Genomic DNA, 16,990 nt, shown 5'->3' on the forward strand with positions numbered 1-16,990 from the left:
TACTTTGAAAAAATTACAGTACAGATAGTTGGTAGATATGTTTTTTATTATTTCATATGATTGTAAGTTGACATATAGAATTGATTTTCCCACTTTTTTCTAAATGAAATTCCAAAATGCTGTTATCCTCTCATAATTCTAAGAAATTTACAAAATATTAATTAGAAAAATTAAGGCTGGAAATGGTTTTCATGAGAGGTTCTAGACAGTTTTACATAATAGTGGAACTGTTTTTGTTACTAACATTCTCAAGTTTAAACTAGACCTATTTCCTAAAATCTCTTCTGTTGTCACAATGAATTTTTTTAGTGTAAAGCAGTTCCTTTGCTGTTAGGTGAATGCTTACAAGGATTTATACCAAATCAGATTTACTTTTAAGTAATAATTGAGATGTATCTAGATATACCTATTCTTGATGTAATTTATTTTAGAACCTCCTTAAAAGGTGAAAAGCATAAAAATTAGTTGATTAGAAAATATTGAATTACAACAGCACACAAAATAGCAACTAGTGCAAATCCTATCACAAGGATTAGAATAAATGTATCATCACTCATCTCTATTCTGGGCTTTTCTTTTTTCTCTTCACTAGGGCTGTTTCTTCCCTTTCGTCCACCGCCTTTCCCAGGCCCTAGATGTTGCTTATGTGTTGAGAAAAGAGTGCTGGGGCTATATGGTCCCCAGAGCTCTTGTAGCCCAGCAGAAGTCTGATATTGGCGTCCAGCACAGACCTTGAAGCGATAATGTGAATTTGTGACAAATTTGGAAAAAGAGAATGAAGTGTTTGGTCCTTTGTAAATCTAAAGAAAATTGAGACAAAGTGAAAATTATATTGTTTTGCCAAATGAAATAATATGGTATAGTTTTTTGACAACAAGAAAAATATGAATTAACCGATTCATCTCATAAATATGTTCACAACAACAACAAAATTACTCTTATAGTCTATAATATCATGAGGACCCTGTACTGTTCAGGTAATTTTGTTCCATGTAAGAAATAACAAAGACTTATAATTGTTAAACTTTAATTTCATTTGGTTTAGAAGGAGTTGTGCATGTGGTCAGTGAAACCTAGAAATATCAAATCATTCAGTCAAGATATGTTATTTAAGTGAATAAGCAAATTGTTCCAAAATAAGTAATATATACATAAAACTTTAGGGGGAAGCTAGGACTTTTGGATAATATTTCATTATTTAAACATTATAAAGGATGTCTTATTCCACAACAAGAGCTCAATCCAAGTAGGATATAAAATTATAAAATTTTAAAGACTAAATTTGCAAAAATTTACCAGGTCAGTTCCCTTATCAGTGATGAGTTGAAGGTTGTAAATAATGGGATCTCCTTTTATTGGCTCCAAAGACTTCCATTTGACTTCACAAGTATTACTGTTCACATGCTGTAATTTAGGTGCTAGGAAAAGAGAATTTCAGTGTAGAAGTTTTAATTTTTCCTAGATGACCTCAGTAAACTTGGCTAGGATAGAGACCTGAACGCACTGCCCTGCTCCTGGAGAGAAGGCAGGCAAACAACCCAGGGGCATAAAGCAAGGAAACAGGGATCTGAAGAATGCCTGGTGCACGTGGGAGGGAGATAACTCACTCTTCTTGGAGTACTTCCCTGAGAGGCAGTCATTTATGAAGATGCCTCTCTGTGAACAAAGTAGCTGGCTGGCACCGAATTTCCCTCCCTGCCACTAAGCATAAACACAGAGCCACTTGCAGGAAGCAGTATGGCATCTATACTGGCTGCCTAATTTGTTTATACCAAGCCCCACACACCTGTGCTCTGGAAGTTATGCCCTTCGACAAGTTTTCGGTCCCAGTGTGATGGACCATTCCCGTAGAAAACCAGAACAAACCCTTGCCCATACATTTTCCAATCAGAGAGTTCTGCAAGGGACTTGGTTTTAGTGGAAGTAGTATCAGGTCTCATTTCTCAAGCATACCAGAGCACACCTAGTTAACACTCACCATATTCAGGCTAGAGCCAAAAACTGCCCAGAGCAGGCAAGGGGAGCTTGTGAAGATGACTGGCCTGAGGGATAAAGCAGCCAAAACACAAAAGCAGAGCACACGAAGCACACATCAGAGACACTCCCTGACTCACCAGATCCTGGACATTACATGGGCTCTTCATAAAGCCATTACATCCAGAAGCAGGACATAATTGGTTTTTCTAACACAGAGAAGGCAGAGACTTAGACAAAATGCCAAGACAGAGGAATTTATCCCAAATGAAAGAAAAAGATAAGGCCATGGGAGAGATCTAAGAAAAGCAGATATAAATAACGTGCCTGATGGAGAATTTGATGCAACAATCATAAGGGTACTCAGTGGGCTTGAGAAAACACTCGAAGACATGAGAGAGACCCTTACCACAGAGATAAAAGAATTAAAAAAGAATCAGAAATGAAGAATCCAATAGATTGGAAATAGGCTCAAAGCAATGAACATCAGGCTGTGAGAAGCACAGGAATGAATTAATGACCGAGAAGAAAAAAATAATGGAAAATAATGAAACTGAACAAAAGAGAGAAAGAAGAATTAATGGAACATGAGAATAGACTTAGGGAACTCACTGATTCCATCAAGTGTAGTAACATTCATGTTATAGGAATCCCATAAGTAGAAGAGACAGAAAAGAGGGCAGAAAATTTATGTGAGAAAATAATAGATGAATACTTCCCTAATCTGGGGAAGGAAACAGAAATCCAGATCCAGCTGGCACAGAGAACTCCCATCAAAATGGTAAAAAAAAAAAAAAAAAAAAAAAAAAAAANAAAAAAAAAAAAAAAAAAAAAAAAAAAAAAAAAAAAAAAAAAAAAAAAAAAAAAAAAAAAAAAGCAGGGCAACAACAAGAGATATTGTAAATTGCAAAATATAGTGCAATTTCTTAAACGCAACAAGACCAAGAAACCCTTAATGTACTAAGGAAGACCCATAAGTCTAGCTGGAGATTTCTGAACAGAAACTTGGCAAACAAAAATGGAGTGATATGGTATATTCAAAGTATTGAATGGGAAAAATCTGCACGTAGGAATACTCCATCCAGCAAACCTATCACAGAGAATAGAAGGAGAGAAAAAGAGTTCCCCAGACAAAATTAAACTAAAAGGTTTGTGACCACTACATCAGTCCTGCAAGAAATATTGAAGGGGGGAAAAAAAAAGAAATATTGAAGGGGACTCTTTGAGTGGAAAGGAAAGGCTATAAGTCACAAAGACAGTAATGGATCAGAGAAAATCTCTAGAAACAATGAAAAAACAAGTAATAAAATGGCAATAAATGCATATCTATCGATTACTTTGAATGTGAATGAATTAAATGCTCCAATCAAAAGACATGTGAGACTGGATAAAAAACTAAAAAACAAGACCCATCTATATGCCGCCTACAAAAGACTCACTTTAGATCTAAACACACATGTAGATTGAAAGTGAGGTGATGAAGAAATATTTGTCATGCAAATGGATGTCAAAGGAAAGCCAGAGTTGCAATAATTATATTGCACAAATTAGACATTAAAACGAAGACTTTAGCAAGAAATAAAGAAGAGCACTATATCATAATAAAGGAGACAGCCCAACAAGAAGATATAACAATTGTAAATATTTATGTCCCTAATTTGAAAAGACCCAAATATGTACAACAATAACAAACATAAAGGAACTAATTGATAATAATACAACAATAGTAGGGTGCTTTAACACTCTACTTACATCAATGGACAGGTCACATATGCAGAAAATCAACAAGGAAACAATGACTTTGAATGACACTCTGGACCAGATGTTCTTAACAGATATATTCAGAACATTCCATCCTAAAGCAGCAAAATATACATTCTTTTCAAGAGCCAATGTAATATTAGAATAAATCAGACATCAGGTCAAAAATAAGGCCTCAACAGATACAAAAAGATCAATCTCATACTATGCATATTTTCTGATCATAACACTAAGAAACTTTAATTCAACCAGAAGAAAATATTTGGAAAGGCCACAGATACATAGAGGTTAAGCAACATGCTACTAAACAATGAATGAGTCAACCAGGAAATCAAAAAAAGAGATAAAAGAATACATGGAAGAAAATGAAAATGAAAACAAGTGGTCCAAAACTTTTGGGATGCAGCAAAAAGTGGTCCTGAGAAGGATGTATATAGCAATGCAGGCAGACCTTAAGAATCAAGAAAAATCTCAAATCAACAACCTAAAGGAACCTAACTTTACACCTAAAGGAACTAGAAAAAAATCACATAAAGCCTAAACCCAGAAACAAGGAAATAATAAATGGTAGAGCAAAAATAAATGATACAGAAACAAACAAACAAACAAACACAAAACCCACAATAGAACAGATCAATGAAACAGGAACTGGTACTTTGAAAAGGTAAATAAAATAAACAAACTCATAGCCAGAGTTATCAAAAAGAAAAGAAAAAGGACACAAATAAATAAAATGACAAACGAGAGAGGAGAAATAACCGACACCACAGAAATATAAACAATTGTAAGAGAATATTATGACAAATTATATGGCAATACATTGGACAACCTGGAAGAAATGGATAAATTCCTAGAAACACATAAAGTACCACAGCTGAAACAGGAAGAAATGAAAAAAAAAAAAAAACATCAAAAGACTAATAGCCAGCAATAAAATCGCATCAGTAGTCAAAAAATAACCAACAAATATATGTCGAGGACAGATGGCTTCACAGGAGAATTCTTCCAAGCATTTAGAGAAGAGCGAATACCTCTTCTCAAACCATCCAAAAAACAGAGAAGGAAGGAAAACTTCCAAACTCATTCTATGAGGCCAGCAGTGCCCTGATACCAAAACCAGATAAAGACTCCATTAAAAAAGAGAATTAACGACCACTATTCCTGATGACCATGAATGAAAAAATTCTCCAGGTGGAGATGGCACAGAAGTACGGAACTCCGTACATTTCACTCGCCCCCATCTCTCAAATGGAGAAGGCTTGAAGCCATAGGAACCCTTACAGAATCCAGGAGTTTGAGAGGAAAAGGAGACAGAGTCCGCTGAGAAAACTTATAGTGTCAATGCAAACTGGGGAAGATAAAAACGGGCTGGGACCAGAGACACTGAGGGAGGGAAGGGAGCCCCCTTTGCAGGGAGCTCTGGTGGGTCAAGGGGAAAAGAAAGAGCAGCTGAAACTGCTCAAGGAACTGTCCCTGTCCCTGGATAAGAGAAAAACCTCAGCCAGGGACACAGAGGGATCCGGTTTCCAGCTGTGCAGCTGACCTTGAGTGGGACCCATTGGTCCCAGGCGACGCCAGGAGAAACTGCTCCTCTGCTCACCAGCTTGACCTGGAGGGGAAGTGGCGCGCCTGAAACCGCTCCGCCACCCTTCTGGCTAGGCTTGATTCCCAGTGGGGAGGCGAGAGGCTTGAAACTGCTCGGAGGGACTTGGCCTGTGGGTTTATATTTCGGGTGGTATCAATGGGGTGTGAGGACTAAAATCTGGAAACGAAGTATGACTTGGGACATAGAGCACTGCCTGCCTTCGCTATGCCGGCAGCACAGAGAAATTGGACCTAAAAGAGTGAGTTGCAATGCTTGGTTTGAGAAGGGCCTGGCATGCAGCCATTTTTCTCCCCACAACCAATAAGGCGGGACCACATGGAGCGACCCGCAGGATGCATTGGAGGCTAAGACCAGCCTGCACCAAAACATGTCCATCCCCGCTAGAGAGCTGCTTTTTTATTTAACCGGAGCCCAGGTCAAGACCAACATGGATGCACTACCGTGATTAATTCTAGATCAATTCTTTCTATTCAGATATATTTTCCCTTGTCTCATTCGTATCTCTCCCCTCTGCTGGACTGGGGACCCTGGTCACTGCCTTGCTTAAACAGTCACATTTAATCCATTCTCTAAATGTATATTCTACACCTCCATCTCTACCTTTCTCTCTCTTTCTCTCTGGAGTAATCAGACTATATAGTCTCTCTGAGTAATATTATCTTTGTTTCTTTCTCCTCACCTCTTACCATATTCTCCTCTTTCTCTCTCTGAATTAAGCCTCTTAGTCTCTCTGCCTGGTTATTTCTCTTCCAATTTCACTTCTTACCTGCCCTGTCATTTCTCTCTTTGTATATGCTCTTCCATCAGCACTGCATACACCCGGCTCTTTATTTGTAGCTGGGATTTCTGGTTTTATGCTTTTAGACTGTCCTTTGTTCTTTCTTTTTTCTTCATTTTTATTTTCATTATGTGTTTTTCCCCTTTCCTCTTTTTTTTCCCTTCTTTTTTTTCTCTTTTTCCCCTTCGGTTTACGTGTTTGTTAGATTTGTTTGTGCGTTTGTGTTCCTTTGTTCCCTGTGTGTTTGTCTGTCTGTTTTCTTTCCAGGGCTACCTCAAGAAACAAGCCAAAGTACACATGGTGGAGAGTCCCAAATACCACTACAAGTAGGGAAATAAAATAACCAAAGTCTCAACAAGAGAGACCAAGAGATACCATTCAAAGAAAACTTCCTGAACGGACAGGCCCTGGACAAAGAGCCTTCTTTAATACAGCAGTATTCAGAGGTGCAGAGTGCATTAGAAGCTTCTAAAACTAACAAGAGACAAAAAGCTAGCCAATATGACGAAATGGAAGAACTCTCCTCTAAATGAATTCCAGGAAGAAATGTAGCTAAAGAACTGCTCAAAACAGATATAAGCTACAAAGACTGTGGAGCTTAAAAATTCTTGTAATGAATTAAAAATGCTATAAATAAGATGCATAATAAGAAAGAGGCGTCCAATGAACGGACTGAAGAAACAGAGAGAAGAATAGGTGAATCAGAAGACACAATTATAGAAAAACAGGAAGTAGAGAAAAAGAGAGATAAACTGATCCAGGAACGCGAAAAGAGAGTTCGAGAGCTGAGAGATACAATCAAACGGAATATCCGTATCATAGGAATTCCAGAAAGGAAGAGAGAGGGAAAGATGCTGAAAGAGTCCTAGAACAAATAATAGAGAACTTCCCCAATCCGGGGAAGGAAACAGACATTGAAATCCAAGAGGCACAGAGAACACCCCTCAAATGTAACTTGAATCGATCTTCTGCAAGACATATCATAGCGAAACTGGCAAAATATAAGGACAAAGAGAGAATTCTGAAAGCAGCTAGGGATAAAAGGGCCCAACATACAAAGGGAGACCTATCAAAGTGGTGACAGACCTATCTACTGAAACTTGACAGGCCAGAAAGGAATGGTAGGAAATCTTCAATGTGATGAACAGGAAAAATCTTTAGCCAAGAATCCTCTATCCAGCAAGACTGTCATTCAGAATAGAAGGAGAGATAAAAGTCTTTCCAAAGAAACAAAAATGGAAAGCATTTGTCACCACTAAATAAGCCCTACAAGAAATACTGAGGGGGACTCTATGAGGGAAATGTTGCAAGGAACAAAAGATACCAGAGACACAACCACAAGCATGAATCCTACAAAGAACACAATGACTCTAAACCCATATTTTTGAATAATAACACTGAATGTAGATGGACTAAATGCTCCAATCAAAACACATAGGATAGCAGAATGGATTAAAAAAACCCCAAAATCCATCTATTTGCGGTCTACAAGAAAGTCATTTTAGACCCGAGGACACCTTCAGATTGAAAGTAAGGGGATGGAGAAATATATATCATGCTACTAGAAGTCAAAAGAAAGCTGGAGTAGCTATACATATATCAGACAAACTAGACTTTAAAGTAAAGGCAGTAACAAGAGATGAAGAAGGGCATTATGTAATAATTACAGGGTCTATCAGTCAGGAAGAGCTAACAATGATAAATGTCTACATAGCAAATACGGAGGCACCTAAATACATGAAACAGTTAATCACAAACAGACACAATATTATGGATAAGTATATGCTATAGGAGGGGACTTTAATACTCCACTTACAGCAATGGATAGATCAACTAGACAGAAAATCATTAAAGAAACAATGGACTTGAATGTCACATTGGACCAGATGGATCTGACAGATATATTTAGAACTCTACATCCTGAGGCCAGGGAATTCACTTTCTTCTCAAGTGCGCATGGCACATTCTCCAAGATAGATCACATATTGGGACATAAAGCTGCCTTCAATAAATATAAAAGAATTGAGATCATACCATGCACAGTTTCAGATCACAATGCTATGAAACTTAAAATCAACCACAGGAAGAAGTCCTGAAAACCTCCAAAAACATGGAGGTTAAAGAACTCCCTACTAAAGAATGAATGTACCAATCAGGCAATTAGAGAAGAAATTAAAAACGATATGGAAAGAAATGAAAAGGAAAATACAACAATCCAAACTCTATGGGAGGCGGCAAAGGCAGTCCTCAGAGGAAGATACATTGCACTCCAGGACTATTTCAAGAAATTAGAAAAAGCGCAAGAACAAAATCTAACAGTGCACCTAAAGGAATTAGAAGGAGAGCAACAAGAGCACCCTTTACCCAGTAGGAGAAGAGAAATAATAAAAATCAGGGCAGAAATAAACAATATAGAATAAAAAAAAAAGTTGAACAGATTAATAAAACCAAGAGTTGGTTTTTTGAAAAAATAAGCAAAATTGACAAACCTTTAGCCAGCCTTCTCAAAAAGAAAAGATAGAGCACTCAAATAGACAAAATCATTAATGAAAATGGACAGTACAACCAACCCTTCAGAAATTCAAGCAGTTATCAGGGAATACTATGAAACATTATATGCCAACAAACTAGACAACTTAGAAGAAATGGACAAATTCCTAAACACACACTACCAAAATTCACACGAGAAGAGATAGAAAATCTGAACAGACCCATAACTAGTGATGAAATTGAATCTGTAATCAAAAGTCTCCCAACAAATAAGAGCCCTGGGCCAGATGGCTTCCGTGGGGAATTCTACTAGACATTTAAAACAGAATTAATACCCATTCTTCTCAAGCTATTCCAAAAAGATAGAAATGGAAGGAAAACTTCTGGACTCATTTTACGAAGCCAGCATCACTTTGATTCCCAAATCAGACAGAGACCCAGCAAAAAAAGAGAACTACAGGCCAATATCCTTGATGAATATGGATGCAAAAATCTTCAACAAGATACTAGCAACTCGAATTCAACAGCACATAAAAAGAATTATCCACAATGATCAAATGGGATTCATTCCTGGGTTACAGGGCTGGTTAAAGATTCACAAATCAATCAATGTGATACATCATATTAAGAAAAGATAAAAACCATATGATCCTGTCGATAAAGAGAAAGCATTTGACAAGATACAGCATCCCTTCTTAATAAAGACCCTTGAGAAAGTCGGGATAGAAGGAACTTACTTAAACATCATAAAAGCCATCTATGCGAAGCCCTCAGCTATCATCCTCAATGGCGACAAACTGAGAGCTTTCCCCCCTGAAATCAGGAACACGACAGAGATGTCCACTCTCACCACTGTTGTTTAACATAGTGCTGGAAGTCTTAGCATCAGCAAGCAGAGAACAAAAGGAAATCAAAGGCATCAGAATTGGCAAAGAAGAAGTCAAACTTTCACTTTTCGCAGACGACATGATACTCTACATAGAAAATCCGACAGACTCCACCAGAAGCCTACTAGAACTGATCCAAGAATTCAGTAAAGTTGTAAGGTACAAAGTCAACGTACAGAAATCGGTTGCATTTTTATACACCAATAAAGAGGCCACAGAAAGAGAAATCAAGAAACTGATCCTATTCACAATTGCACAAAAAAACCATAAAATACCTAGTAATAAATCTAACCAAGTATATAAGAAATCTGTATGATGAAAACTATCAAAATCTTATGAAGGAAATTGAAGAAGACACAAAGAAATGGAAAAACATTCCATGCTCATGGACTGGAAGGATAAATATAGGTAAAATGTCATTACTACCCAAAGCAATCTACACATTCAATGCAATCCCAATCAAAATTGCACCATCATTCTTCTCAGGGCTAGAATAAATGATCCTAAAATTTGTATGGAACCACAAAAGACCCCGAATAGTCAAAGTAATACTGAAGAAGAAAACAAAATGGAGGCATCACCATCCCAGACTTTAACCTCTACTACAAAGCTGTAATCTTCAAGACAGTATGGTATTGGCACAAAAACAGACACATAGATGAATGGAACAGAATAGAGAACTCAGAATTGGACCCACAAATGTACGACGAATTACTCTTTGACAAAGTGGGAAAGAGTATCCAATGGACAAAAGGCAGCCTCTTTAACAAATGGTGCTGGTAGAACGGAGCAGCAACATGCAGAAGAATGAAATTATATCACTGTCTCACACCATACTAAAAAATAAACTCAAAATGGATAAAGGACCTGAATGTGAGACGGGAAACTATCAAAACCCTAGAGGAGAAAGCAGGAAACAACCTTCTTGACCTCAACTGCAGCATCTTCTTACTTGACACATTCCCAAAGGCAAGGGAATCAAGAGTAAAAACGAACTTTTGGGATCTCCTCAAGAGAAAAAGCTTCTGCATGGCAAGGGAAACAATCAATAAAATTAAGAGGCAAACGATGGAGTTGAACATTTAAAGTAAGCCTTACTGCGGAATTTTAATTTTTTTTAAATGTTTTTTATTTATTTCTAGGAGAGAGAGAGAGAGACAGCGTGAGGAGGGGAGGGCCAGAGAGAGAGGCAGTCACAGATTGAAACAGGCTTCAGGCTCTGAGCTGGCAGTCAGCACAGAGCCCGACGCGGGGCTCGAACCCACGAACCGCGAGATCATGACCTAAGCGAAAGTCGGACGCCCAACCGACTAAGCCACCCAGGCGCCCCTACTGCGGAATTTTATATATGAACTATCGGAGGTCCTATTAATGCAACCTTCATTGCCTCGCTTATAATACTTACCTTTAATTGTGGCTGGTGGAATTTTGGTTGTAGTGAAAGTGTAGATACCAGACAGTGGTCCCTCACCAGCTTTAGTGCATGTTTGTATTTTAAATTTGTATTGAGTATATTCACTCAGTCTGTTCACTTTGTAAGTCTGACAAGGTCCATGGTAAATGATAGAAAATCTGGTAGTGGGAATCAAGATGGGAGAAGCAATATTATTAATAAACAGTTATTCAGGTACACATATCTCTATATATCTGACTTGAAACTGGCACATCAGTAAGGCTTAAATAAAAGAACTTGAAGCCAGGTATGTACAACATAAAAGGGAAAAAATCAGGTTGTATATATCATAACAGCAAGGTGTTGGCTTTCATATTTCTTTAGTAACTTCTATTCCCTGGTATTAATGTATGTTATAAAAAGGAAGAAGTGTTTTTAAAGACGAAAAACTAGTGAGCTAAATTATCAGTAGGAATTAAACAAAATATGTTTAACATAATAATATACTGATTTCACATCTATCAGTTCATTGAAACCACTTTGGGTTATAGGTTTGATAGGAAATTTTAAAACATTTTTATTGTAATACATGTTTAATAGTACAAATAGCTTACCTGCCAGATTGATCTCCTATTAACAAATTGTAGCTTATAAGGTTGGAAAGTAATACTTTGCTTGAAGAGTTACCCCATTTCAGTTTGAGGCTCTGGTGTCCATAGACCACACAATCAAGATGTGGAGGATCAAGTGGTAGTGGCTTGGTTTTGGTTCTTATTGATTGGCTAAAAGGGCTTAGTCCATAATGATTGATAGCTTGAATTCTGATTCTAGTGGTAAGAAGAAAAAATATTAAACTACAATATTTTGGATTTAGAAAGGAAAAAAGTTTCTACATTTAAGCTATGTCTCTAGTAACCCTATGAAAGAATATTGACCATCATATTATATTATTAGCGATAAATTTGTGAAGCCCAAATCTTGAATTTGCATAATCACTATTGACAGTTTTTGATGAGAACAATTGGCTTTTAGTAATGCCAAATTTTTCTGAACCAGTAAAATTCTCTTTCAAAGAATATGTAGACTATATAAAACATAAAGATATAGACTTGTTCAAAATTCTCAAATAACTTTTTGTCTACCCAAAGTAAGATATAAGCAACTTACTTGTATGTGGTATCAGGCTGTAGATTTTTCAGAAGATACTCTGTTACTCTTTCAACAGTCAGAATTTTTCTGTCTCCATATTGAATGTTATATCCAGTGATTGGAGAGCCATGGCAATCTGGCTCCTCCCATTTAATGGCAATGCAAGATGATGCCAATTTGGCAGGAACTTTGTTTTCAACTTCATGTAGCATTGATACTACTGCTGGTACAGTTGCTGGTGTGGTTACTCTGCCAGTTCCTCCAAACAGTCCAACTCCAGCTATGTTTACAGCCTGAAAAAGTATACTCTGTTAGAGCTTCATTGTTACTTTGTTTTGTGTATAAAAACAAAATAAATTTTTAACCTTAAATTCTAAGAAAGTGGTTTTAAAAATTGACATATAATTGATTTATAACTCTGTGTAAGCTTAAAGTGTGTAACATGTTAATTTGATGTGTTTATACATTGCAATATGAAACAAGATGATTCAAAGATGCCCACATCAATACTAAAATCTTTAGGTTGCATATTTAGGAATGTGTAAGAAAAGTCTAAATGTGTGAAGGTAAGTGAAGACTGCTAATATGGACATTTCAGGGAAAATATACCCAAACTGAACTTATAACTTAGCCCACCAAAGTTCCTTCCTTTTCTTCATTTTGTAGCTTCTATCTCTGTTGGTGATAGCCTGAAGTTCACATCCATTCACAAGGTTTTATTGATTTTTGTACAAATATTTTATTTTTATTTTGATATCATTGTGGATTCAAATGTACAATTTACACATTTTACCCCAAAAGGAACATTTTGTATAATTATAGTACAGAATTACAATCAGGAAACTGACATTGATAAAATCTGTTGACATTATTCAGATTTCACCCGTTTTACATATACTCATTTTTATAGTACTATGCAATTTTGTCACATGTATAGCTTAATGTGATCACCAGCAGTTAAGATATTCCACTGCAAGAAGCCCTTGCACTACACTTTTATATGCACAGCAACTTCCTTCCCTCTTTTTCTAATTCCTTACAACTAGTAATTTATTCTTAAACACTATAGTTCTGCTATTCCAAGAATGTTGTATAAATGGAATAATGCAGTATTTAAATTTTTCAGATAGGCTTTTTTTCCCAGTCAGCATAATTCCTCTGAGATCCATCAGAGTTGTTGAGTATATCAATAGTTTGATTCTTTTTATTACCAAATAGTATGCCATAGAATGAACATACTACAATTTCTTAAACTATTTACATGTTGAAGGAAATCTGAATTGTTTCTAGCTTTTGACTTTTACAAATAAGGTGTTATGCACATCCATGTACAGGTTTTTATTGTGGACATAAGTTTTTATTTCTCTGGGAGAAGTGCCCCAAAGTGCTGAGCACATAGTAAGTGCATGTTTAGTTTTGGAAGAAACTCCCATACTATTTTCCAGAGTGGATGTAATTCCTACCAGAAATGTATGATTAGTTTCTTTACATCTTTGCCAGTATTTAGTATTATTACTGTTTCTTATTAGCCCATTCTGATAAGTGTGTCATGTTATCTCATTATGCATTTCCCTAATGACTAATAATATTGTAGATCTTTTCATGTGTTTATTTGCCATCTATATATCCTCTTCTGTGAATCGTCTCTTTATATCTTTTGCCCATTTTGTAATTGAGTTGTTTGGGTTTTTTAATTGTCAACATTCTAGAGTTCTTTATATATTCTAGATATTAGTCCATTGTCAGATATGTGTTTTGTTAAGATTTTCTTCCAATCTGTGCTTGTCTTTTTTGTCCTCCTCAAAAGATTTTATGCAAAGTAAAATTTTTTGTTTGAGAAGGTCAATTTTATCAATCTTCATTTTATGGATTGTGCTTTTGGTATCAAGTTTAAGAACTCTTTATTTACATTAGATTCTGAAGATCTTATGTGATTTTTTTCTAACAGTTTTATAGTTTTACATTTTAATTTTCAATTCTCTATGGTCCATTTTGAGTTAATTTTTGTATAAGGGATTATATGATTAAAAAAACTTTTTTTTGCCTATAGATAACCAGGTTCTACAGTATACCTTGTTGAAAAGGCTATTGTTAACTCTTTCCCATTTTGCCAAAGATTAATTGGGCTTATTTATGTGGATTGATCTCTGGGTCCTCTATTTTGTTTCATTGACTTATGTAACTTTCCCTCCACTAATACTACACTTTTTTTTCAATGTTTTATTTATTTCTGAGAGAGAGAGACAGTGTGAGCAGGGGAGGGTCAGAGAGAGGGAGACAAAGAATCCGAAGCAGGCTCCAGGCTCCAAGATAGCCATCAACACAGAGCCTGACGCGGGGCTTGAACCCACGAACTGTGAGATCATGACCTGAATCGAAGTCAGACACTTAACCGACTGAGCCACCCAGGCGCCCCTATGCTACACTGTCTTGATTACTGTAGTTAAATAGTAAGATTTAACATTAGGTAGAGTGGTTTCACCCACCTCTTTTTCTCTTTCAAGATTGATTTTTCTAGGTCTGGTGACTTTCTAAATTAAATTTAGAATGAGATTGTATATATCTATAAATAAACTTGTTGAGATTTCCATAGAAATGACATTGAACTTATAAATCTACTTGGGAAAAGCTGATTTCTTTACTATATTGAGTCTTCCCATCTATGAACATGGTATGTCTCTTTAGTTATTTAGGTCTTTCTTTAAATTTATAAAATGTTATTTATTTTTGAGACAGAGAAAGACAGAGCATGAGAGTGGTAGTGGCAGAGAGACAGGGAGACACAGAATACGAAGCAGGCTCCAGGCTCTGAGCTGTCAGCACAGAGCGCAATGCAGGGCTCAAACCCACGAACGTGAGATCATGACCTGAGCCAAAGTTGGAGGCTTTTCCGACTGAGCCACCCAGGCACCCTTAGGTCTTTTTTGATTAATCAGCATTATGTAATTTTCAGCATGCATGTACAGTACATGTTTTGTTGGATTTATACCTAAATATTTTCTTAGAAGTGATTGTAAATGGTACTATTTTAAAATAAATACTTTATTGTTTATTTATTTATTTATTTATTTATTCATTCATTCATTCTTATTTCAAATTCCAGTATAGTTAACATACAGTGTTATGATAGTTACAAGTGCACAATATAGTGATTCAACTATTCCATACATCACCTAGTGCTCATCACAAAAAGTGCACTCCTTAGTCCTCATCAGCTATTTAACCCATTACTCCATCCCCTCCCCTCTGGTAAGCATAAATTCGTTGTCCATAGTTAAGAGTCTGGTTTTTGGTTTGTCTCTCTCTTTTTTTCCTTTGCTCATTTATTTTCTTTCTTAAATGCTACATATGAGGGAAAACATGTATTTTTTTTTAAATAACTTGTTTCACTTAGCATTATACTCTAGCAATTTGCAATGGCATGGATGGAGCTAAAGAGTATAATGGTGTTGTGTTTTAAATGTCTGTTCATACATGTTTGTTGTTAGTAAATAGAAATATGGGTTATTTTGGGGGTGTTTATCTTGTATCCTGCAACCTTGGTGACCTCACATATTTGTTCTCAGAGATTTTTGTACATTCCTTGTGGTAGTCTATGTAGATGTTTTCTGCAAAATAAGTACAGTTTTGGAGCACCTGGGTAGTTCAGTTGTTTAAGTGTTTGATTTCGGCTCGAGTCATGACCTCACGGTTTGTGAGTTCGAGCCCTGTGTTGAGCTTTGTGCTGACAGCACAGACCCTGGCGCCTGTTTTGGATTCTGTGTCTCCATCTCTCTCTCTCTCCGACCTCCCTCCCTTGCTCATGCTCTGTCTCTATCCCTCCCAAAAATAAAAAAAACATTAAAATTAAAAAAAAATAGAATAAGTACAGTTTTATTTCTTCCTTTCTAATCCGTATGCCTTTTATTTCCTTTACTCACCGTATTCCAATGACTGAATTAAGATTAAGAGTGGTGAGAGCTGACATCTTTGCTTTGTTTTTAGAGGAAATCACTGTTAAGTATGATGTTAGTTGTAGGTTTTTTTGTAGATGCTCTGTATAAGTTGAAGAAGTCCCCATCTATTCTTACCTTTCTGAGATATTTTTGAACACTAATGGGTATTGGATTTTTAAAAATGTGTTTTCTGTGTCAATTAATATGATCATATGATTTTTTTTAATCTCCAGCCTGTTTGTATAAAAAGTTACATTAATTTTCCATTTCAAACTAGGGTTGCATAACTGAAATAAATCCCACTTGGTCATGGTGTATAATTCTTTTTGTACAGTGCTGGATTTGATATGACATTATGTTGTTGAGGGTTTTTTGCATCTAAATGAGTTATTTGTCTTCAAATAACTTCAAATGGTTTTTTTCCTCCTACACTCTTTGATTTTGGTTTTAGGGTGATACTTTCCTCATAAAAGGAATTGGTACCTCTCTCATCTTTATTTTCTGGAAAATATTATTTTAAATTTGTGTTAGTTTTTCTTTAAATGCTTTGTGGAATTCTCCACCGAAACTATCTGGACATGGAGATTCCTTTCTCAGGGGCTTTTTAGTTATGAATTCAATTACTTTAATGACCATAGGGATATTCATATGTCCATTTCATTTTGGCTGAATTTCCTATATCAGTTCTAGCAATATTTTTGTGGAGTCTTTTGAATTTTCTATATAGAGTGTCGTCATTTGCAAATAGTGAAAGTTTGACTTCTTCCTTGCCAATTTGGATGCCTTTTATTTCTTTTTGTTGTCTGATTACTGAAGTTAGCACTTCCAGTACTACATTAAAAGTGGTGAGAGTGCGCCAGTCAGAGTGGCTAAAATGAGCAAATCAGAGAACTCTAGATGCTGGCGAGGATGTGGAGAAACGGGCACCCTCCTACACTGTTGGTGGGAATGTAAACTGGTACAGCCCCTCTGGAAAACAGTGTGGAGGTTCCTCAGGAAACTAACAATAGAACTCCC

The 16,990-nt window shown here is 36.3% G+C and overlaps 1 protein-coding gene across 1 annotated transcript in view; it reads right to left on the reverse strand.

Moving 5' to 3' along the window:
* Window positions 1–236: 236 nt before the first annotated feature.
* LOC120224153 (fibronectin type III domain containing protein 3C1-like) overlaps window positions 237–16,990 on the reverse strand; it is a 54,179-nt gene continuing 37,425 nt past the window's right edge. Inside the window, exons 22-26 of the mRNA XM_039222367.1 lie at window positions 12,057–12,331; window positions 11,504–11,716; window positions 10,902–11,068; window positions 1,297–1,418; window positions 237–800 (exon numbers count right to left, since the gene is read on the reverse strand). Of these exons, the coding sequence (XP_039078298.1) occupies window positions 462–800; window positions 1,297–1,418; window positions 10,902–11,068; window positions 11,504–11,716; window positions 12,057–12,331 (1,116 nt within the window). The 3' untranslated portion in view covers window positions 237–461. The remainder of the gene's footprint in view (window positions 801–1,296; window positions 1,419–10,901; window positions 11,069–11,503; window positions 11,717–12,056; window positions 12,332–16,990) is intronic.

The sequence above is a fragment of the Hyaena hyaena genome, unplaced genomic scaffold, assembly GCF_003009895.1.
Source record: "Hyaena hyaena isolate Hyena2069 unplaced genomic scaffold, ASM300989v1 scaffold_1157, whole genome shotgun sequence".
Lineage (NCBI taxonomy): Eukaryota > Metazoa > Chordata > Mammalia > Carnivora > Hyaenidae > Hyaena > Hyaena hyaena.